The sequence below is a fragment of the Rhea americana genome, unplaced genomic scaffold, assembly GCF_003343005.1.
Source record: "Rhea americana isolate MKP2758 unplaced genomic scaffold, rheAme1 scaffold_27, whole genome shotgun sequence".
NCBI classification, from domain to species: Eukaryota; Metazoa; Chordata; class Aves; order Rheiformes; family Rheidae; genus Rhea; species Rhea americana.
This window is the reverse complement of record NW_028186390.1, coordinates 1,033,858-1,059,587: the sequence shown is the minus strand read 5'-3', so window position 1 is coordinate 1,059,587 and position 25,730 is coordinate 1,033,858. Positions and strand designations below refer to the sequence as shown.

At 40.9% G+C, this 25,730-nt stretch overlaps 1 protein-coding gene across 7 annotated transcripts in view; it reads right to left on the bottom strand.

The window, feature by feature from the left end:
* The window catches only part of DAB1 (DAB adaptor protein 1), a 162,954-nt gene that overhangs the window by 24,584 nt on the left and 112,640 nt on the right, over positions 1 to 25,730 (bottom strand). For all 7 annotated transcript variants that reach the window (XM_085307980.1, XM_085307976.1, XM_085307978.1 and 4 more), the window contains exons 5-7: positions 12,772 to 12,903; positions 12,042 to 12,161; positions 5,911 to 5,970 (exon numbers count right to left, since the gene is read on the bottom strand). In XM_085307980.1, coding sequence (XP_085164106.1) covers positions 5,911 to 5,970; positions 12,042 to 12,161; positions 12,772 to 12,903 — 312 coding nt within the window. The remainder of the gene's footprint in view (positions 1 to 5,910; positions 5,971 to 12,041; positions 12,162 to 12,771; positions 12,904 to 25,730) is intronic.

The window sequence follows — 25,730 nt, the reverse complement described above, 5'->3', positions numbered from 1 at the left end:
AAAATCAAACCACCCCAAAAAACCTCCCCAAACACTAAAAGCTGTTTCCTAGGTAGGCATTTGCTTACAGAAAGGGCAGTTTCTATGCTCCAGTCTAGAGTCGGAGCTATACTGCTTCCAGCAGCTCAGCATCCAAGACGATTAACGCTGCTGCCCCTGCTCCATACCTTGTCCAGATCCCCACGGGAGCTTGGGGAGCAACACACGCACTGYGCCCATCATGCACATTTAAAAGAARTGCTGCAGGTTAAGATCCATAACCTCTAAATATCATCTATTATAATGGATTAATTCTAATATATAACCCTCCAGACTGCTGGAAATTAGACTCTGACCGCAGATCAGTATCTTTTTGTACGTACCCTTATTTGCCTACACTCCTTCTAATGCAAGACCAGTTCCTTCCCAGCAGCACATACGACTACATTTTCAGAATAAACACTGCTTTCTCAAGGTTTGCTTTCCCTTTTTAGCAAAATACCTGACATTTCCACAAATACTGTCGGTAGTGAATGTAAATATCATTTCCCTCTGGTAATATGCTTAACAACGAAGAAATGTTAGCAAATGGCTGAATGAGAAAAACATACATTTACAGTATCTAAATCGATCTCCGGAGCATAAAGTAAGGTAAATAACACTCCAACCGAAAAACATCATCGCCACCACCAAACCCCTCCACCACTGGATTATGAAGAAAGTTCTCTATAGCATAAATATACAACATAGGAAATTTCACTCAAACAACTACCTTTTCATAGTAACAACAATTTACTGCCYGCATCAGGAAAAACACTCAACTACCCTTTGAATAAGATATACGCAAATGACACAAATAAGAATACCTATAAAAAAGTAGAGAGAAATCACATTGAAGAAAGGTCTCCATGGGAGGTGTCTAGATAAGCCATAGGGGTAGACATCAGAYGCGGAAAGAGCGCGGGAGAAAACAACGTCAAACTGTGACCGGTAACAGTCAATTACATGCATTATACTTCTGCAAAAGGAAACCCTAGAAATAACACTGCATCTGTGGAAAGGCACAACCGGTAAAGAAATTGAATTATTTTTCTCCGAGAAAATTGGCTCAGACTAGTAACATTGCCTTTATAAAAGACAGTCATTTATAGTTTTTTTCTTTCTATTTGTCAAAGCAACTCTAAAATTAAAGCAACATGAACAAGTGCTACTCTTAGCTATATCTAGTGATACATTCAAATCGAGAAGAGATACAGCATCTTATGTATGTTATTTCATGTTTCCTCTTACTGAAGATTTTGTTGGAACTCATAACCTTATTCCTTTCAAGATACAAGAACAGAAGTCCTGCATTTAAATAAAACCCCAGACTGCATCGAGCTAACGAATCTTTTATCTTGAATTAAGCTAACAAGTGACTTTTCCAGATCTAACGTATTTTCACACTTAGTCACAACTAGTTGTACCCATAAAAAATGCTTCTCATTTCCCCTTTTAATTTTAAGCCCCACACAGAGGACTTAATTTAATTTTACTAAATCAGGGCGTTCAAACACGGGTGACTCCTTCAGCAACAGTAAATAAAAATGGCAGGTTCTGCAGACACAGACAAGCCAGACCGTGTTTGCGTGCTCTTTCTTCTCACGCTTGAAAATTCGACTGTGAAGGTCTAACATTGACTACGGAGGCAGAAGTCGCCGTCACCAGCCTGCACGCTCTCTCTGTCAAGCCRCTCATGCCATGTATCTGCTCCAAACTTACTGAAAAGACGTGGTTAAAAAGCTTTTCTGCAGACCAAGTGTCACAGAGAGAATTCACTTTTTAGAAGATGGCTAGAGTTATCTGGAATTACTCCAGGTAACACTGCTGCTTTAGGGACTGACTTTCTGAGTGATCTGGTAGGACCGGGGCTGTCCAGGCCTGCCACGCGGCAGCAGACCCATCTCTCACGCAGGGCCTGCAAACGGCACTCGAATCCCAGGGCAAATTACAACAGAGTTTTCCCTGACCGTCTCCAGGCTCAGGCAGACGGGGCAGGCGGCGTCACGGACAGTAGATCTGCATAGGCTCAGGTCCAGCAYGGCTTGGAGCAGAGGTCGCGGTCCGCACGCTCCTGCGCGGAGCCTATGGCTCTCCCGTGCCTTGAGCCAAGGACACCAGGCTCCTCGACACATTCACTCCTCGTCCAGCCCGCCCCGATCTGCTCCTATTTCCCATTCACTTGGTGCTAGTCAGACGACCGCCCGCACTGWGAAGCATCAGCCATAATGCTTTGAATCTTTCTACCGCAGTAAGATGAGTTGTTTGAAAGCCTTCATAAAATCGTAAGCAGCTAGTTTAGACATTTTGATGGGAAGAGTAGGTTTTATTGTGAYGTGACTGACAGTCTCAGTGAAGAGTATTTACAGTCTGACTCTTATTACTAAAAACACCATGACAGGTAGAACTTGATGTGTATGTATAATGGGGAGACGATGGGAAATTATGACAAAAAGAGCTTGTTAAACATTTCGCTTTTTAATTTCACATACGGAACTACAATTTCTGAGAGCAGCGYGTACCGCTTAACACAAGCGCTTTGGGATAAGCCTGCTTTCTTTGTCTAGCTTGCTGCCTAGCCCAAGCGAAGGGAAAATATGAGGATTTGCCTRAGAAAGGAGTAGAGAGAAAATGGGAATGAGTGCAGGAAGGGTGAGCTGGTCAAACAGAGGAAGGGGAAGACACTGGTAGGAAACTAGACACTGGGCGAGGTGTGTGTGTGGAGCCTGGATACATGCCCAACAGAGGGGATCTACAGGAGAAATGGGGAAATAYCAAACTCTACTGAGTAAGCAACGTGTTCACCACAACGTCAGAGGAAAYGCCTGACCACTAGCCATGCACCCAGAACGGAGTTCAGCGGATACGATCAAATTCTGAGATCGGAGGCTCACTCCKCTGTGCCTCGTTGCCACCGTCTTCACATTACCCAACGCCAACGATCAGGAGGAGTCACGCTCTGAAGCACTCCGACACGTTCTGGTAAATGGCCTTACACGACTGCACAGCACCGTGCTAGCACATCGGCTGTCCTGACTCATGTGCAATGCTAATCACTCGCTAACACCGCTATGAACACGCTTCATGGCCYTCAACCAAATGGGACCCAGAAACGCAGAGAAAACAACATTGCCAGAACAGTCCTGGTTTCTTAGGAAGCTACATCTTCTTTAAGAAAAAAAAAATATACATTCATACACACACACACACATATACATACACAAATGAATTACACTTCCTAGTTAGTAACCTTCGAGAAAAGGGATTCGGGCTTTTAATATTTACACTTCGATATAAYTCAGCTCAGCTAAGCCTGATTATCTAAAAGTTAAGTGATCGGTCCAGCAGGCTATTAGGCTCCTCCYGCAGCCACYGGAGGATAGCATCTGGATACRCATTCATGTCAACCAGAGAGGGACWGATCATACGGGAAGAAATTCCTTGCAAAGCTGCCTATTGAGTACAGTGCATCAAAGGGAGAAGGTACCTGGATGACTGGCTACGTGCACCTCATTCTTACGTGCTGAGACCAGAGAAAACTTGCCTGAGAACACATCAGAGGAAAACAACCCAAGACGGAAAAATCAATCTCTATCTAGGGAATGYGGGCATTTCAGCTTGAGCTCAGGCAAAACTTGCTGTGTCTTACATGTGAAAGGGTAAGCAATAAATCAGAYGGGCAGTGGCATATTAAGAGGTACTGCTGCTTTTCATTTTCGTACTACACGCTTAAAAAAAAGGTGAAAATCTTAGCTACGTACTTCTCCCTCTTCTCCTTCTTTCCCCCTAAACTGAAGTACTGTAACTTGTTTGGTGATAAAGGTCTAACAAATTTAAACTTAATCACAAAACAGCAAAAAAAAATAATTCTGTAACCAGCTTCACAGAGGTGACAAATTAAGTATATTTGATGATTACAGATTAGATTCAAATGCATTGTATCTCAGACTCCTGCTCTGTAACATGAGTCAGACACCAAAGTTTCTGCAGAAATAACAGTGAGTATAGTACATACACAGTCATGCYGCAGAGGCCTAAATTACAGGCTTAAAATAAATTTGAAACTTCACTGAGGCAATAGTAAAAAAGTCAGGATGCTGAACTATATGAGAARCGAGTGAAGAATCTACAGCTACTCCTTGTCCTCAAATACCTTAATTAATTATGCAACATGAGTTATCTTATTAGATTTTCCCAGTCAACAAGATGATGTCTCCTTCCTCCCAGTAGATCATCATGAAGTATTAATGGAGAGTTCTGTTTGCTTGTGCAAGCCGCACAAGTGTCACAGTTCAGATCCCCATCCAGTCCCGCCTGCATTTATCTTTTCTTATTCAGTGCCTCTATGCTCAGCTCAAGCCATGCAAATACTCATACCCCTATGTGAAAGGAGTGCACCTCTCTCTCATACAGACATTTTTCCCATGCTTACAGCAGACTAAGGTTCCAGACCTTTTCCTTTGTTTTTCTCCCATTCTCCTACAAATCCTCAAAAATACTAGTTTTCCCATATAAACACAAATGAACAAGTCTCAAAGTACTATAACATTTACAGCACAAATTCATACTCAATAGTACAGCCCCCCCTCCCCCTTCAGCAAATGTACCATCTTGTTGCTAAAGCAGCCATCATTCCATGTCTTCACCTCTCTGCACTTGTTCCCATCCCTTATACATTCTGGGGATAAATGTTTTGCCACTTCAGAACATCAGTATGTAGAAAGGGAATGGTGCTATTTGGATATAGCAATGTATTACTCCTACTTTAGAACACATTCAGCTGCCCATGTAAGGCATAAAACAGAAAGAATTAAGTTTTTATTGGTGTTATTGGCCTTTAGCCTGTTGTATACTTAGTGCACTACAGAAATAATACATAACAACAGTGGGAGGAAATCTGCCTGGGCTGATTACGGCTCATAACAGCCAGAAAAGCACAGTAATAGGTACAGCAAAGATTCTGTCACTTCACAAATTTGTTGAGTGAAGTCTTTTTATTCACTTAAGCTTGGGATTTCCCATACCTGTTTAAACCAGAGGCAATTACAGGTATCTCTACCACACCAATGTACAGCTGTTCTAACATTAAGCTACCCTAGAAGTTCGTTTTACTGGAAAAATAATAGCTCTACCATAGTATATATTAGGTGAGATCTTGATACAACTTTTTTCTTTCGAATGACAGAAGAGTAATTCTAATGCCAATTCTTGAAGTTTTATCACATTTGATTGGAAACTCCTTACGAAATCTTTACCCATCAGCACATTTATTCACTAGAAAGTCTTTTGAGAGATGCAGACATTACAGCTGCAGAAAATTGTCACAGAGGACACAAAAATGTTCTGAAATACCTGTTCCTAACGCTACTCTTCTCTTGACCTCCACTGTGTTCAGCCCTCACCTTCACTGCCGTCCTCCTTAAACCAAGCTGTAAGGAGCACGATACGTGAAGTACAGAGCACAGAGGGAGAGAAAACGCAGCCCGCGCTCACAGCCTGTGCGCTCTGGGCGACTCCAGCAACGACACAGGGCCAATAAGCCTTGCGCAGCGTCAGGGAATAGAGGAAACTCCTCTAACCCAGGTAGCAAAGGCTTTTCTAGCAAAGCATTAGCTCGCAGAAGGTTRACTGCTGGCTCCTAACTACAGATACCACATTTATAAACAGTGAGTTTTACAAGAATGAATCAAAAAAGACAGGAGGAGATTTAGGTAATGAATGAGACTGAATTCAGCAAAGTTACTCTGCTTATTCTGAGCTAGCCATGTCGTTACAAATCACTGACAAATCAGACAGCAGAAGAAACATACCAAATGTTATACAGAATTACGAAAGTCAAAGCAGCTAACAAACATACCTTCCTTACTGTATGTACATAATCATGATACTTACACTTACAGGTTGACTTTTTGGCACATCATAAACACCTTCTTTCTTTTGGCTGGTAGGAACCTGCAACAGCAAATGAAAAATATTGTCATTATCTAAGCAGGCTGATGAAACCTCAAATGTGCAACCAATATTTAAATACAGAGTAATCATTTAATACTAATGAAATCAAGTATGGCCCCATTTTCATTCAAGGAGTAACCACTAATGGAGATCCTACCTAAGAGGCAAAACATATCTGAATTTTTTAAAGCCCAAAGTTCAGCACTGCTCAGAAATGAGATTTTCACTCTCAGTTAACATTGGTTGCTGGAAGTTCAGGTGCACACATGCTCCAAATAGATCTTCATGTCCTAATTAAGTCAGTGCTACTCCTCCACTGAACGAGGACAGTCAGCATAAGGAGGTTACATGTCAGACATTAATGAAACCTCACAACTTAATAAAAAAATAATATTGCAGATATGATAAAATGATGATTACCATTTTGTTTCCTAAGACAATAAATATCCTAAATAAAGTTCTGAGAGCAGAGTAGGTCAATTTTATGGGAAGCTGAAGGAATGTTACTTATCCACTGAGATGTGGCATCATTTCTTATTTTGTATAATCTATCAAAAACTATCTCTAAAGTTTCAAACATTCTCATGCCCACATTTGAATGTCCAAGCCTTCAAGGGAAACTGGCGCATCTTTATTAACTTAGCGCACATTGAAGTTTTTCAAAATCACTCAAGAGGCATAAGYGCAAAACATTTACAGAAACAGAACAAGTCTAGTTATTGTAGATGCTTTTTAAAGATTTATGCTCCTAATGCAGGAATGATTTGTTCACAGTGTGTGCCATCATTCTCCCRAAGTGCTGTCCTCTTCCACTAAAAACCACCTATCACACTGCACGTGTGGATCTGCTAAGAGTGGAACAATTCAGTTTAAAACTGAAACAAAAATCTCTCTCTTTGCAGACTGCTAAGTGATAGCGCAAGAGCAGAAATCAAGAATGCTCTATTTAACAAGCCATTTGAAAGTTTATTCTTCCTTGAAAAGACAACAAATGCTATGAGACAAACTACTTCCAGAACTACTGATAGATTTTGAGGGGCTTTGGGTTCCCCCCCCCCCGGAAAGTTTCCCCAGTCATTCTCCTCTTCCTCCTTCCAACTTTTCCCAGAAGTCACTCCACTTTGCACAGCCTAGCGTGGGAGGATCGCTTCCATGCACTATCCATTCCCCCACTTTTTTTTTTCTCCAGCTTATTTAGAGAAGAGCAGATAATGACTTCCAATATCATCACAAAGAACATTTTCTGAAAGACATATTTCCTCCCAACTTGATTCCTCTCCCTTCTGTCCTTACTTGCCATATATCATCACATTTCATTGTATCTTTACTTAGATTAGGGGTCTACAAGTTTTTGTYTTTATTTTTGATTAGCAACGCCAGTACAGGAGTACCAGCAGTGCTGAGGCTGAGAGCCCTGGATCTGTGACGGGCTGGGTAACCATTCTGAAGCAGCTTGTGTCTGACCAGCAACACAAGCACAACACTTCAGAAACCCCAAGCTCAAATTTGTCAGYTCCTTCTAGTACAGGACCTGCCTCTTCACAGAGACCCGTATTGCCACGGATGTGACATATAAACACGGAACTAAATCTCCTACCCGTCTCACTACCATAAAACAACAGGCAAGTAAAGAGATGTTATTAATAGATCTGATACTAGGTGAAAGCATTGGTACATGCTTAGTGATCTAATCATTGCGTAACTGATGCATTTAGAGCAACTTATGTAGACAGACAATATTAAAAGAGCAAATACACACAGACAGACTTTGGGATAAATGTAGCAAAAAAAGGTGAAAGACAAGKGAAGAATGCTTAAAAGGAAGTTATGACCTCTACTGTATTAAACAGAAATAGAAATTGCCACATTTCATATTTATTTTTCATCTTAAATTACTCCTTGCCCCAAGGGAGAACCTCTTGCATACCAGCTCTTGGGAGGAAACCAGAGTGGCCCCAGAAGAAAGTTTTGGCTAGGTTGAAGGGAGGAAGCACTAGATTATTGACGAGACATGTGTTTCCCATTATGTAGTATGGAAAAAGCTTCCTGGTAAATAATAGGAGCTGGAAAATATTGTTATCAAACAAACAAAAAAGAAAACTTTTCCTAACTTCACTTTTAACAGTAGCCTGGATGGTTCTGAGTTAATTATAATCTTTTAAGAGAAACACTTTTTCCAGTGATGTAAATACGAAATCTGAGCTGTGGAAACCCAGATTTGTAGGAAGGTGAAGTACATGGTAACTGGGAACCTAGGGGCCCTGGGCAAATCTACTGTAGTGATCTTCAATATCTGCCAATTGCAACAGATAATGAAATAAGACTTGTAGYTACCTAATCTCAGCAGTTGCTGTATTCAAGGTGTCGCCTCTAGTAAATACAGGAAGGACAGCTCTACGTTGCATATACTCAAGTTATTGTAGATATTTATCATAGGTGTTTTCTGTTTACCACTTTAGGAGAGAACACTTCATCAAACCCAGATTCTGTCAAATGAAGCCTTGAGCAATTCTCCGGTGACTTACAGAACACCAACAGCAGTACCTCGAGATGAGTAAAGACCTCGCTAACTGTTTATCATCTCGTATTTCCATTTGAAGAAAAAGCAAATCCCCACAGATCCTCCTGTTCTTTAGGCCATTCCTCAGAACAGAGCTCCTATTCCTTCCTTCTTCTCAGAGACTCATCTGATGGCATCTGCCAGAGTTTGATCCAAGCTCACGCACWGGGAACGACTACCCCATTCTGCCTGCTTTTACTGAGACGTCTCTACAACTTCCCTAAAAGCCTTGCCCGTTGATGAACAACGATCAGAAATATTATGCCTGAATGTACTTGTCGTGGGAATTTTCTTTTTAGCATCAAATTGACAACCAAGGCAATCCTTTTTTTTTTCCTTTCTTTCTTGAAAATAGTCAAACTTTCTAAATATGATAGAACATTCTCAGCCTTAGGTTAGAAATACACCCTCACCTTGACATCTTGGTGTTACATATCTTAGTCTAAGATATTCTACACCGAGCGGCAGAGCTGCCAGAAAATCAAAGTCAGCTTAAATAAATTTGATCTTAATGTCCCTGTGGTAGTGCCTATATGATAGCTTAAATAAATTTGATCTTAATGTCCCCGTGGTAGCGCCTATATGATAGCTACTTTTTAATTTTTGTTTTATACTTCCCTTTTCCACTTAACTCTCTTCTCCCCTAGTTTACACTTTTTTACTCTTGTGTTCTTCTATTCTCTCTCTTTTCTCATTACTTAAAAAAACCCCTCTTCCCTTCTTCATTATATCTTGCACCTGCCTACCTTAAAAAAGCTTGTCTTGCTCCCTCTAGCTCATCTARACGAAATGCCTAATCACTTCCTGAATCCCCTTTCCCTCCAAATTAAATGAYTTCCTCAAATCACACTTTTCTTACAGCATACAGAGATGCCTGTCTACCTCCAGATTTGCCTTGAGTACGCTATATAAAATGAATTAGATTGTATTTTAATAAACCTTGTACCGCTCCCTTGAGGATAAACTGAATGAAAAAACATTATTTTATTTTGCTTTCAATGAGATTTTTTGTCAGTATGAAGAATGCAAGCTTGAGCTATAACATAATACATGCACTCTGAAAATATTTTCCCAGTGTAAGGGATATCCACTGAGAGCCCTAAGGTTTTGCTCAGTATTACTCTCCTTCGTTAGGCAGAAGGCAGAGCAGTACTATCAAAATGTCTTTTTAAAAGACGCTTTGATGATCTGCCTTCCATGATCACCATCCCTACAGAAGTTCTGGAGATTTCAGTATGTTTCTTAGAAAAAATGTAAGTTTTAAAAACTAACAGGAAACAAGAGATCCCACTATTTATCTCCCCAACTTTATATGGTGGAGTCAGAAGTTTAAGACCTTGCATAAATTAGCAAAGATAAAGTTAATGCATTTCACAGAAGCTGAAAAGACAAACAAATTAATAAAGAAATCACAACTGAGACTGGGTAGATTATTCATGTAATGTCGTAAGAGTGAAATGTCAGACATCTTTGWGATGAATGAAAACTAATAAAAGCAAATTATATATGAAACGTATTGTACTAAATGCCCGCATTGGTTGCAATGAAAACACAGAAGTAGCGATTTTATACCTGATAAATGTTTTCTTCTGTTTCAGGCTCACGGATTGGCTCATGTCCAGCCTCAAACACAATGTACTATTACACCAGCAGCCAAAGAGGAAAAGTCAAAGATGAAACAGAAGGGAAAAAAGGCGATTTGGAATTCCACATAAAAACACAGGCAGGCATTAAAGAAACAAGTTCAAAGTACAGGTTGGCACCAGGACAACCAGTTTGTTGGAAGCACARAGTAAGGTTGTTTCATATTTCATAAAACAGCAATGAATAGACCTAAATCTCCTCTAATGATCATTAGAGCAACTTCCTAATTCTTTCTCACTAGGGATAGCGCCTGTGGCCCAATTTTAATTTAGCTGAAGTCAATRTGAATTTTACCTCTTTTACATAATAGCAATTATTTCCACATATATTTATTATCTCTGAATAAAAAATTTAAATCCAAACTAGGAGGATACGCTGGTGCTTAACAGGTCACAGGGAAAAGGCTTTCACTTCACTTGTCATTTTTAGTCTCTTGCTTTTTGTGGGAAGCACACAGAGTAAAGCTCTTGGCTGACACTATAAATGATGAAAATAATTTAGGGCATCCTAATTTTTATAGTCTTACTTAATACACCTTAGACAGTGCTCAATGTTCACTGATGGTTAAATTCGGTTCTCTCAGTGTGACCCCAACTCATACCTCTAAATGGAAGAGCACAAAGTCACTAGCACACACACACACACAAAAGTGAACTATTACATCTTGTGTTTCAGCAAGAAAACTTGAAAATGAGATTACATCTTCTTCACACTCAGTGGGATACTGGACATGAATATATTGGCATATTTCTGATAATCAACTTTGCTCAGGGCCATTTTCCTTGGATGAAATAAGACTCAAATTTCAGCCCCATTATGAAATTGTAACTCAGCTGCTAACAAATGAAAGAGTGTGATATAACATCAGTCCCATTTCATTCTGTAACTTAAATTCCAGCCCCATAGAGCCAACAAAAATATATCAATCTATTACTATTAGAACAAGATGTCACCTTTTTTGTTTTCAAAGTAATTCCCTTTCTGCTAGATTTTGTATTCAAAATTTATGACTAATCTCAGTGGGAAGCAAACTCTAGACTCACACACGTTTTAGAAAGATTTAATCTGTATTTGTTATTCCGCTAGTACTTTGACTTAACCTCTAAACCTGTCACCTTCTRTTAAAACCTAACAGGTTTCTCGTAAGGTCTGTCTCAGTAAATCTCACAGTATCACTAAAAGTTTTGACTGCTTCAGAAGACAACRTGTATCTAGTCATTTCTGAAACTCCTAGGCCGTACAGCTTCAGAAATTACCTGGTATACAGGATCTTCTACATCTTCTTCCAAAATTGTCTACAGCAAAGTAAGAGGACAGGCAGTAAAAGCAAAGAACAAACAGTAGAGATAAAAGAACTGTATTCAGAAATTTAAGGACAGCAAAGAAATACGCTAAACGTGCAGCTAGGTATATACCGTTTTTGTTTTCTCTAGGATACAGATAAAGTCCTGTTATTGTACAAAGTAACTTTATTCAAGTTCCAATGTTCAACAATTGCACCTTRAGTTGATTCAAATACACACATTCAGAAATATACTGAATCTTCCCCAATACTATTAGACACTTAAAAACCTGACTTACGACACTGACTTCCATTAAAATTTTCATCCTAAATTAGAAGGAACACTGTGTCAGACATGAACAGATCGTTTCAAGTTGCTAAGCATGTTCATCACATCCCATGTCACAGCTTTCAGCACTGTTTAATCCTACTTTTCAGCTCATGATAGCTGTTAGGTTCACATTTGTCCGTCATTCGAACACACTGCTGTTAACGAATGCTGAGGGTGCTCAGTGCAGCAGAGCAGCTTTGGGAGATACTCCAAACCATACTTTTCTTGGCAGTAATCTAAGCTTATGCATGTACCTGGTATACTGCTTGTTCACACTGTTTGTCCTTTTGTGCCTTTTTTTCCATTTCTTCCCTTTGTTTCAGTTCATAGATGAGCTGAAACAGGTCTCGCAAGTCCAGGATTACCGGTTCAGCCTACAGAAGCAAAAACAGTAATGAAGGTAACTACACTTCTCTTTTTCCATCCTGCCGATATAGCTGTTATCTTCTCAAATGGAAAAAACTTCATACTGAATTAGTTTATACCTTGTTTATATTGCTTCAGAAAATTGCATCTAGGCTAGGGTTAATTTCTGTAAAACTAATTATATTTGCAGATTAACRATAGTGATAATTATGAGCATATAAGCCATTGCTTTTATTTATTAGTGGCTTCTAATACAATGAAATTAGGGCAGACTTCATGCAAAGTAGCTATTTGGTTTCTATCATTTTCTGTTTAAATGAGTATACGAACATAACCAAACTTATCTGTATTCAGTCAACGAATCCAGTTTAATTAGAAAGGAAAATAATTACTAATTAGGAAGAATACATCAGGAAAAACTGAGAATGATGAAATACGTTCCTTTTTTTYCCCCAAGCTGGTTTCATTTATTTGGTATTTAAGTACGTCTAAGCAGATACTTGTGAAAAGTCAGGCACACTCGTGAACAAYGCGAGAATGGCCTCTTGAACAGCTTCTTGTAAACACAGCTTTTCAACCGTGTTACCCTGTAGAAAACTGCAGTGATCTGATACTTACTGCCTGCGCTGTTTTTATTGCCACAAATCTATGATTTCCCTCCTTTCCACATACATATCCAAACGCTCGGTGGTCTGTGATATCCTTTGCAATGTAAGAAATTTCATGAACTGCATGATGGTGCTGTAGTAGCTGTTAAAAAAAAAAACACATAGTAAGAAATATCCATCAAAATATTCCATTTAAGCTGCATAATTTCCTTTTTGTCAATATTTTACCTGGAACTCAATACACCCATGTAATTAAATAAATAAATGAAAACTCTCCCGTGTCAAAATCAATTGAGATTTGAACTTTTTAAGCTTTGTGCCTTTCTAAAATTTAGCCAGACTTGACTGACTTTAATAATTTGACTTAAAAGCTTCATTGARTACAGGAATATAACCTATTCCTATCTTTTGATGAACACCACTGAATATATTCAATAAAAATATGATGTTATTGAGTTACTGCTTATTTGTAGGTGTACAGAACAACAGACTGCAGCTACCATACGGGGCRACTATGAAGCCAGACTGCCCTGCAGTGACTGCAGGACTTGAGGTCTAAGATTCAAACTCTCTACAAACCTGCAGGAGAACCTCTTTCTCTCTACAACATTCAGCATCGGCCGGCAAGTGGTATTTCACATAAAGCAGTAACAGAAGTCCAAAAACTTAATTTCCCCTGAAAATTCATGGAAATACGATTACCCAGTTTAAATCAATGCTAAAAGCGAATGTTCACATTTTACTTAAAGTCCTCCTTTGGTTAGCAGGAAAGAAAGAAAATTAAAAAAAAAACATTGTTTAAAATGTGTAAGTAAAACTTGGTCCCCCTGGTTTCCAGAACCAGGGTACAAACCTGAGACTCCTACAAGCACGTCTTGGCCAGCAAGCCATATAGAGTGCCAGCACGCTTCTTGCTTTGACCTAATTAGTATTTAGCCACTAATGTAATATTTAAGTATTTCTATTTAGAATAATGTCCTTGAAAGGTTTTAGCTAAAACAGCCTATCAGTTTGAATTCTATCTTCTGATATATTGGCCTGCTCTTTATAAGCTAGTGATAATGTTATTTTTGAGAGCATGCAAAGCCTCACAAAGAATTCTTTTGAGGTCCAGATTCCTGCTGTTTTTGAGAAAAGCACATTTGAAAATCAGCATGGTATCGAGGCAATCTCTAAACAACCAGTTATTTTTAGAGCTTAAAAACATTTTAAAATTCAAAATCAGAGAGGTTGTGTGTGTGTGTAAAAGCAAAAAAGCTGAGTGCGTGCAGGGGAAGTGACAACTGATGAGACTTTTACGGAACATGGATTGAAAATTAAAAGGAAAGGCAACATGTAAGAGACAGATGACTACATATAAAATAAAAAAAATGGACATTTTTCACTTTCATTTCTCAGTAAATGACTCTTAACTTCCCAAGATCAAGATTGCTTGCTCTTAGGAAAATGAAAGTGTTGTCATGGACTTCAGGATGATCCTGGCTAAACYGAGGGTGTGCTTCAGGCTTTCCCAATGCATTAACTGTTTAAAATTAATGATGAGATCTTTCTTAGATAATATACAGATATTGATTTATTAGGGGTTTTTTTTTGCAAGCCAGTGGCACACTATCTGTAACAATGAAAGGAAACGTCCCCCTCTCTCTATTCTGCATGTGACAGGGAATGTTATCTCCAGCTCTTATTAAATCAAAATTCTTAGACAGTGCTTTATTGATTGCACTACAGTGTTTTGCACCAAAATTAAACTGTGATCAGACTCCTTCCTTGTGGAATTAAATTTGAAGATCACTCTACCATAGAAAAATATCACCTACAGTGTAAGACAGCAGATGGAGACATTCCAATTTATTTGAGAACCCTTATTAACTGCTCTAAACTCATTACATTTTTAATGGTTATGATGGCCAATATACTTTACAAACTGTATCAATATATGTCCAAATTAAGTAAAGAGGATTGCAGCATTATCCTTTCACATATTTTACTGCATGGAGTGTTTAGCAATATTTTTTTATTTGTATGAAGGATACTGAATTGAAAAATGCACACGAAATATAGTGTTTCATACACATCTGTATGAAATGTAGACACATATACTCCTTTGATCCGGTGCCTTCACAGACCTAGATTCATCTAACATGTCCTTTTTACATTTTCCAATAATTTATTCCAAACATTATTTAGCGAGTGCCTGATTCTTCTGTCATCGTAAATGAGAAATCACTCCTGTTGCAGCCAGGAAAGATTTAAAAATGTAAAATGCAAGTTCCAAACTGCATCATTTTTCTTTCTTTTTAAAAAAGGGGGGGGGGGAATGTAGCCTGCCTAATTCCCAGCATAGCCATTTACCGCAGTGAAAATGCACTGGAGTAAAGGATGACYGAAGGGAGAGCGTAGTGAGAAATACAGCCCTGCCCCTTCTCATCCAGCCACCCGAGCGCGAGTCAGAATTGAGTCACTCTAAAAATACGCGSTCTTTTCATGTTTTGATTAAATTTGCCTCCGGCGCATTCGCATAGATTAATCTGTCCCGTTAAGTGTGACCAACCGACGGGAAAGTCTTCTCTGTCCAATCAGTCTTGTAGCCGCTCTCCCCACGGGCCGTCCAACAGTCCCAAAAGGAAATGAAACAGTCGGATCAAATTGCTTCTAGCGGAACTGCTGGTCACTACTCAGCAGCTAATATTCACCGTCTCGTCTGCCTCTTTCTCCCTCAGCCTCTTTTYTTTCCCTCCCGTCTTCAAGGCTTTACCATGACTTAATCCTACCTCTAGTGGATCAGGAGCACATAAAATCGGTACTTCGTAACCCAGGGATGTTTATGACGCCCCCATTTTATTATGCACACGCTGATGGATTTCTTCACGTACTATTTGATGTTTGTACAGTATCTTTGCCGCGCGCTTCCATGAGCCATTTACCAATTCCTAAGTGAAGTATCAAATTGTTTGGAGGGCTGCAGTATGACAGAACAAATTACAGAGAAGACTTAATTTGTATTATGGTTCAATAGAGTCAATTAAATATTGCACAGATTAGAAGGTAATTTGTTTTAACATTTAAGCTTCAGTTGTTTAAAAAAAAAATCTCGCCATCTACAGTCTCCTTATTATTTTAGGTCTCATGTGACTTKAGTCACTCTTGAAAACATACAAGATTTTAAAATGCATCCTCCCGTGCCACTTCCCTGCAGCACCCTGGGACAGCTGCAGCATCAGCCAGCGCCAAAGTCGCTCTCCTCCCTCTGCCCCTTCTCGCTTTCTCTGGGCTCCCTTGTTTGCTCTCATTTTCCCTCCTGCTCTCCAGTCCATCCCCTGCCTCTCTTCTTYCCCCAGATTGCTCCCTCTACATCATATTGAATTGATTTAGCTACCTCTGAAATCCGTAGCATTTCTAATTTCCCTCAGGCTGCTTGGCATCTACCATAAATTTTTTCACCCCCTTCACCTCATCCTGCCCCTTTATTTCCATGCTGTAGCCTCCAGTTCCACTAAATCAATTAAGTCAATCAATTAAGTACTTGGAGGGCCCAGCAATCATGTCAAGTATGTGAGTTAGATTCACTGCTTTACTATCGCTATTTCTCTTTTAATGAGGTTGTCTATTTAGTGAAGCCTGGGGCACAGCGTTAAGAGCCACAACAAAAAGTATCTTGCAAGCTGCAAAGCCTCCTGCAAAATCTGTCCCACCAAAACATGGAAGCACGTACCACATAAAAGTACATCTGTAAGGGCAAGCTGCACAAGGATGCAAGTTACACAGCCCTTTGCCTTGAATAACTTGAATAAACAAACCATGAGCCAGTCTTCAGATTGGTGGTATCGGCTGACTGCCTCGCTGTTATCTCCACGCTATCCACACCAGGTTGCAAGTGACACACATGGCCCAAGCATCTTCTGCCTGTCTGCTTCTGTCTCTTCCCATCTACTCCACTTGAATCAATAAGCAACAGTGAATTTTGCGTATCTTGTATGTATTGCAAATCCTTTGACTTGGGGCTGCAAGGTTGCCCAAATTGCAAAATCCTTAAATAGTTCACAATAAAACAGCTTTACAGGTCATGGTTTCGGTCATGTTGCTGTCTCCCTACAAGTCTTTCACATCCCAAATCGAGTCATGATTGCTCAACGGCATTCCAAAAACAAACAAAACAAAACCCAAGCCCACACAGATTACCCAGTACAGAATCTGAATCTAGCATGTATAATTATGGCAATACTCTAAGAACAGGCTTAGCAAACTAGAAGTGTAATAGCACATTTACCGTTATTTACTGCAACACGTTAAACGCAAACAATGACCTGTAAAACACGAGTGGTTCTGCAATGAATTTTGTCCCACTGCTGGAAGGAACATCAGAGCGGTGCCAATGTCCAGCCAGTTACTCCACTACACACAAGAGACTGCCACAGTCCTTAACGCAGCTCGAGACTGGCAAGCAATGGCTTGTTTGTGAAATGTTCTTCGCTGCCATTTCCTCCTTAGTAATTCCTGACTGTTTTAGTGTGAGATTTGCAGGGATCATGGGGGCTGCAATTGGTCACACGCGTCTCTCTAATTGCCTTCATTTGTGTTGCATTGACTCTCTGTTGTTTCATTAAAATGCATTTAGCAGTGGTGGTCTGGAGCTGCTCCCATCTCTCAGTCTTAAAAATGCCACAGTAAGCAGTCCAAATGCACTCTCAAGGAGCAGGCATGAAACATGAAAAAATTCTCTGCAGCTACAGATTCAAATCCCAGATCTGTCTAGTTTTACAACTTTCAGGCATGGACAGATAGCAGCTCACTCTATGCAGACACTGAAAAAAAGATACAGACACCAAGACATCTGGAACAAATATCTCATTGGGCCATGCTGGCATGAGCTTTTCCCTGGTATCCATTAACTTTGCATGGGTATCTGTTAAGCAGTTGTTAATCTTTCAGCTACCTTTCACCCCAGAGACAACTTATTTCAATGGGAGTGTACACCGCCAGTTTGGGGAAGAAGTCACTGATCTCAAATGTCAGCATAATGGAAAATAAATCTGTAAGTCAGATTTGCTCCACAAACTTTCCAGTGTTGTTTTGTAGAACTTAGCATTTGGGTGGCAGATGGGGTGGCAAGGCATTTGCCTGCAGGGACTTGCGGGGAACRAGCAGATGGGGGAGATGCAACAAGCATTCCCCTAGCCACTGCAGAAAGCTTCCATTTAATGTGAAATAGTAAAGAGGAGATAGCTCGGTGCGTTTCAGAGCTCCCGTTCTCAACAACTCCAACCCCTGCAAATAAATTGCTACTAGCACACAGCAAACACAACTGAGCGCCGTGGCGAGGCTCATTCACTGCAAAAGCTAGTTGCTCTCCTCCCACCTTCAGCTTCTCCTTCCTCCCTGGTAGTTGCTCAGAGCACTCGGTTCAGCATAAAACCATTTCGCTGGTATTGTGAGCAGTGCCAAAGTGTAAAAAAAAGAGACAGAACTTGGAAGCTGCTGTCAGAGGCAGCTCAATCTAATCAGATAAGGCTTTAMACCGAACTGGGGAACTCAGGGCACCGTGCCCCTGGGAATTTGTCGCTGCTTTTGATTTCTCTATTAGTGACAGGCTGCTACAAAGTGTGGTGCTATTGCTGCAGTCTCCTCTGCTGCTGGACAGATGCTTTTCACTAGYGTTCTTTTATATTAACTATGTCCTCCAATCATTTTGGTTATTTTTCCAAAGATGAGCATAAAAACCATGTAGATTTTACTCCAGCTGGTCACAAGGACAAGAAATGTGTCTCACCMCACTGTACACTGCAGTGCTTCAGAAGGCACGTAACATAAACCTCATTAAGTGTCCAAACAATTTATAACTGAGGGAGTAGTTCACCTATTCCAGCATACTACAAAATGGGGTATTTGCAAGAGAAAAAATTTTAGAAATTATGTGGCTAAACAAAACGCAAGATAGAAAACAGATCATATCTCAAACGTGACAGTCCTTTCCTACCATGAGGAGTACTCCAGATGCATGTCCATACAGAGAGGACAGCAAAAAAAAAACCAATGTAGGACAGATCACAGCATGTTGCTTCAATATAGTAGTGATTTCTTTGGACAAGTACCTTCACAGGTACAGAAAATCTCATACATAAATACTTCCTACAACATGTGGAAAATTTCATCTAGTTCAATTTGGAAAAAGGAAAGCAGTAGACTTCAAAGTTAGCAAATTACCAAACTACTGAAATACTACTAATATTGCAACCAGTTTTGGAACAAGATAGCTTTTCAATTCAGATTTCAAAAATAAATGCCACTTTTGAAGACTTGAATAGCAAAACCCACAAGAAAGTTACRGTGTTCATGGACATCTCAGCATCTGATCATATTTCCAGGCACCAACGAAGACAAYTTGCACCATTCACAGGCAAATAAAAGATTATAAACTGAACAAACTAGCATAGAGTGAGAAAAGCACTTAAAGAACAAGATGCCAATTTTCTGTTTTATCGCAGCACAGACTGCAGAACTGTCTTGGAAGCAACGCTTTCGAGGGCGAACATGCTCAAACCCTTATGCKTAAAGGGTCTGAATACGTGCAAAGCACTATACAGCTGAAAATAAATGGTCCACCACCGAATCTTTCTGACATAGTCATTCCCACAGTTCGGGCTGACAATAYGTTACGGAATTTCCTCCTGTGGAAAAGGAGGATCGGAGCAGAAAAGGGAAGCGTAACCTCTAGAGGGTTCTACAAGCCTGAACGGACTTCTCGGATGGCAGTCTTTAAGCCGGTCTTCACAATGAAGAGAAAGCAAGTCTAATCMCTGGGCTTCTTCCATGCAGACTGATTTTACAGACAAGAACCTAAAGAAAGGCTTTTTCAAGTGCTAACTGCCTCTAAAAAACATTTCAGTGGACAAGCTTTGCAATAATAATAAAAAAAGGCACAAAAACCACACTTTCAGATTACATGCAAATCAAAGCTTGGCCTATGTATCACAAAGGAGCACATGAGAAATAGCAATAATAAAATTTCTTAAAAAAAAAAAAAAAGAAAGGGAAAGAAAAAGGAATCAAGGCAGAATTAGCCACAGTTATCACACTCAGTCGCTCCAGGGGGCTAGTACTCTGGCTGCRACACAGCAAAGCACCCAACAGATGTATAACTTTAATCCCCTGCATGAACTCTTGAGAGTCATTCTCTTCTGCAACTGCAGAGACCAAAGCAGAAACAGATTCTGGGACTTGCCCAAGCTCACATAGCAATGGGGAGTTGAGTCAGGAAGAAAGAAGTCAGTGAGCATAATCRTGTGTTCAAGCGTAAACGAGTCTTCAAGTTAAGGCCTAAACTAAGCTCCATGTGCACATGCATTCATCCTATCTAAAGACAAGCACTCAGCTAAAGGACCTAACATAAGTGCCTGTTTGGTCAGACTCGGAGAAGACAGCTTAAAGGGGTGCTTCAACCTCACTTAAAATCTAAATTAAACCTTACCATTTCCTTTGTTTGATGAAAAGGTATCCTATTCGGTCTTTAGGGAACCAACGCCGGTACCCCTGTCGGTGCTGCAGGCACCGGTCAGGCACAGCGCTGCTCCGAAGCTGGCCGGAGCTCCGGCCGCCCCAGACCCCCTGCGCGCGCTGCCCGTCAATTCAGCGAGCGGCTGCTACGGTTGCGAGCGCGGCAGTCTAATCGTGATGAACGAACCCGCAACACCGAGCTCGCTGGAAAATCCAACAACCTAATTTGTGAAAAGGAGCACCACTCAGGTAATAAACTTCTGCCTGGCTCTCCTAATTTGCAATAATGCCTGACAAAGATCAGATATGAACGTTGTTATTGCTCGTTGTCTCASAAAGCAAAGGCTAAGCTGCCCATGCAGAAGATCCACCTACTAGATATATGAGCTCAGGAAAAGAACAAAACAAAACTGGAATRCACACATTTCCAATTTCACATTTTCACTTCAAAAGCTTTTTGATTTCATATTGCACTAGGAGTGAAACTAGTTAGCTAAGTCTAAAACCCTTATCCAATCCCTATTAATCCCATGTTATATTTAAAATATGCACTGGCAAATACTGTACCAGGACAAAGAAAATCCTAAAGGACAAGAAAAAAAATTTTTATAGAGCTTTTGATAAACAAATGTGCTGTACTAAAGCCATAATGCCGGACCTCCAGTTGAGTCTTCTGTACTGTTTTTTTTTTTATTGTTTCTGTATCAGATATGGTCAATTGCTTTATCAGGCTGGTTAAAACAAAGAAGAATTTGCTATGGGAGAGATAATGAAAGATTTTTTTTAAAYGGCTGAAAGATGCAGAACAGGAAAATTAGCATGATGGTCATGCAAGAATGTTATTTCTTCACGGGCCTTTCCACTTCCTACGCCACCAGAAAGCTGCTGCCTCCAGCAAATTCTGCACAGGGGTACCAAGAGGTACCAACACCCTCCTGATCTCTGAGTTCAGAGCAGCCCAGTAATGAAATACAGACCTACACGCGATCCGTTTGGGACCGGCTAGAGACCATACAACCTAAATGGCCCTTTCCACTGCTTCAGCGTGGTAGACGAGAAACAAAACTCACTTGTTAGAATATTGTTTTAATTTACGGGGAGAGAGAATAAGAGGGCAAACCCTCTCGCGGCAGGGAGGCCGGCCGGCTGCCCGGCGGCCGCTGCCGGGCTTTCTCCCTCCGCCAGGCAGCTCTCAGGAGGCGGTCAGCAGACCGAGCGAGCCATCGGCACGCCAGTCGGGCCTCCGCTCTCCAGCCACAGCTTGCCGCAGCCTGAGCCCTCGGACCCYGACCTTGCCTTGCATTCTTTCCTGACACGCTCTGCCGTTCGTAAGACCTTTATTGATTACACGTTGAACTGGAGGGAACACAGCAGGCAGTAATGAGACAGTCAGTTCATTACAGGACCACAGAATCTCTCAGCATTCTTATCGCACTCACCTTCATAGACTGTGAATGTCTTTTGAGGAGCTTTTTTTTTTTTTCAAATTCCTTTACACCAATATCCTTCACATTCACATTCTGAAAGGCCTTTTATTTACACGAACAGCAAAAGAAGCRCCTTCACACAACTTCTAGAAGCTTTAAGGGTATTAAGGTGGGGTAGAGAGCAAAGATCACAAAAAGACTCATATTGGCAGTATAAAATTTAGGTTGTACTGGATAGTCATTAGAAAACAACCCTCTAACTCTCTGTAATCGACTTCTATAACACCACAAACTTCTCTAGAAGAGTCTGCAGAAAAAACAGATGCATCAGATGCATATACACAGCTGAGGGGGAAAAAAGACTAGAGATATTTGTTTTATGCGTATACATATATATATACACATATGTAAACACACATGTACATACACACACATATGCATACATTTATATATATCTACACACACAATGTATGTGCCAGATACTCATACCAATTTTATAATACTTTAAAGGGGGCTGAGGGAAAGCACAACACTGAATTCACAAACTGCACAAAACCAATATGTCGTGTTCACAAATCAATTAAAAATGAAAGCAGAAATGTTGAGAGATTCAACGTGACACCATGTTTTGTATCTTTTAGATTTAAAAGTGATTTCAGAATCAGAAACAGAYCAAAGCGTACAGGCAACAAATCCCATCTATATTCCTCAGAARTTCAGTATGTCAAATAGCACAGCCTGGGAGACTGGTTTCACRCGGGACAGTACAGAAGTGGTCAAAATCTATTCAGTTCCTGGTTTATGTCTAAAGGCTTAACTTTCTAGCGGCCAGTATATAAATACACAATACTAGTTAAAGGAGAGAGCCTGGAAGTTCTCCTATCACAGACACCAGTTTTCATATGAGAAACATTTGAGTTATCCTTTCTATACCACAAACAAATGGTTAAGCTTTTGATCCTGAGGTGACGCATCACTTTTCTATTTTTTGCTGAAATTCATTATCATGAGAGATACTTCTGGTTCCCAGCAGAGACGTCTGAGCTGCTGGATATTCCTCCTACYGCAGATATTGCAGACTCCTTGAAAAGGCCACGGAACAACCTCTGTCAGCGTTGCAGGATCTCAGATTATTTCACAATTGCTGATGTGCAATCACAGRCTTTGCCTAACGAGCCTACAGGCTCGTCAGTGGATTCAGTGTACACAGAGGCTTGCAAAAGCCTAACTTCCAAGATAGGCATTTCTGTRCAGCACATGGGACTCCGGAGCTATGGTCTGTAGTGTTCAGAGAGCAGTACCGTTGCCCGTCTACCCTGGTCATAAATACCATACTTCATGCCAGCTTACAAACAGTCTTCCTGGGGATGRGGGTGGGGAGGAGGATGCTTTTTCTTTGAGCTACCACAGCATATATAAAAAAAAAACTTCAGAGAAATGCCATATGCTGAAATGTGCCACTCATTTTGCTCAGGTCGCACAAGAAACACTTTACCTAGGATATAACATAACCACAGCAACAAAACATCAGTGTGTATGTTACCCAAGTCCTAAAGAATCATACAACACGTAAATGGTAATCCTCAAAGAGGTTACAAAAAAGAACAAAGAGTTTTCAGCTAATGCTTGGCCTGATTTTTTTTTTCCTTCCTTATCCAGACGTAGGAAATCCTGAAGTCTCACTCAGCAGGCGCCTGTCACATTGTGTTACAACAATTCCACATTTCAATTCAGACACTGGAGAGTGTTTTAAGAACTTCTGCCCTGGCACGATCCAAAGGAGAGCTCCAAAGCCTCCACTGGCACGTTTTCATGCCAGGTGTTGTTTCCTTCCTTTTCATTTCCATGTAAAGCAGGCTGAATATTTAGTTTAGCCTCCTCCTAATCGAAATGTCGACCTGCTTAGCCAGTGCTAAGAGCCATATGCAGTATTTAGATGTCCAGATGTGTCCTTCTCTATGTTCTGTGGTGCTCAGAAATTGGTAACTATTCTGCCTCACTTATTTCACCCCGCTCCCTTCGCTCCCTTYGAAGTTCTACAGGGCTCCGGCTGCTGGCGTCACGGGGAGATCGGCACAATGACGCCCGATCAGCATGGGAACCCCAAAGGATAAAAAACACGAACAGTAGAGACCGCTGGAGTTTACTGCACGCCGCTTTTGCTAAACGAGTGCCCCGACCAGGGACGTGTTAGGCCAGGCTGTAATTCCACGATCACCACCAGGTCCCGCGTACACAAGGCCAGATGCAGCTCTAGGCGTTGGGCTCTGCCAYACACGAATACATGCATGCTGGGCACACAGTGCCCGAAAGAGCCAGAAATTTCCAAGATTTCACTCCTCTCATTTAGGAAGTCAGCTTTTACGAACAGTTGTTTAAATATTAAGCAAAGATTCACTAGGATCTGACCTTTATTACTTATTCAACTGAAAGACAGGAAAGAAAACACATATGGTAACCGCCAACAAGTACCAGGATTCTGCAGCAGTCACTGCCCCTCTTCCTTCTTCCTTCCCTAGGGACACTTATCACATAAACTAAGTGGGAAAAAAAGATTATATGTCCCTCTGGACTATCAGATTCAACGAAGCTCTTGCTGACTTCCCTGGACACATAAATGTGTACCTGAGGGCAGAACATCACCCACTGAATTTACCATAATAGAGATCTATTACTGTCATCCAACAAGCTCCAGGTAACTTTAAAAGCAAATCTTTCTGCAGTTTCCCTATGCAATTACCTTGACTGCTAAGGTCACTTATGTCTTCTGCGTTTGACTTCAGCAATAGGAGGGGTTAAATAGCTTACAAGTTAGAATAAAAATTCAGAAGCACTGCCAGCAGTGTTGCTATTACCAGAGTGAAAGGCAAATTGCAGAGCAGCCTTCCACCCAGCACCCACCGCCCAGGGAGCAGAATCACCCCAGGCGAAACGCTGACCTGACAGCTGCAAGAAGCAAGAGCAGAGGCTTTCCAAGGGGGCCGTACCCTCCTGCGACGGCACCTGCGCAGCGTCCCCCACTGCTCTCCAGGAAAGCTCCCAGGTAGCTCGGTCGCTGCTCTATTATTACGGCAGTGCTCCTTTTGCTAAACTCTTTCCTGAGCAATTTAAAACTCAGCTGTTATCATTCTGCTTGTGCTGAACACAGCCCTGCCTGAGCCCGGCTTACAAATCCTAGCATTTGCAGGCAACTCCCTCCCCAAACAACTCTGTTTTGGCTGTTTCTCTGCTGGATGAAACGCCAGCTGGAGCAAAGGAATACAGCCCACGGGGAGCGGGACTGCAATGTGGCTTTCACATCACAGTTTAATTATCTCARTCACAGAAGGCTGGTGATTACAGGCAAGAAAATACCCAATATAACCAAATATTAGAAGTGGATGACATCTCAGGTGTCTGCTTTGTAATTTTTACTACAGCAGCTCTATAGATAAATACTCATGGCCGTATGCAATGGAGGAGAAACGGCTGTTGGGAACGTGTGTATAACGAGGTTCCCAATACCACGACGCACACYGCAGGGAGCGCAAGTCCCTCGGTTAAATCCACCCCAGGCATTCAGCTTAAAGAGCAAGAGGCCACATACGACCATACAAGGGCATCGCTGAAGTTATAAAATCAAGTTTTCTGCCTTCTCGAAAGCAATCAGGTTTTTCACTTTTTTTCACACTGAAACACAACCACAACAAATTCCACACCTGAGTTTTGCCTTTTGGGCTCTTTTTTCACAGTGACAAAACTGTCGTAATACATAAGCCTTATGAATCTTTATATAGCACACTGTGCACGTACGAAATGCATCTCTTGAGTTTGCAGCTGTTAAGAACCCCCTGTGGAGTGTTTTGAACTATCTAAATTGTCCAAGGCACCGTTTGGAAGGCCAATAAGGAATGAATTACAATAGTCAATAAGGAACGTAATTATGGAAGTGGGTTCTTCTGACATTTACGTTTTGCTAACCGTCAAATGTTATTGATGAAATGCCTTATCGTCTCCCCTTTAAGCTATCGGAAGACTAGAAATACTACAAATATGTTATAAGAGTAGTATG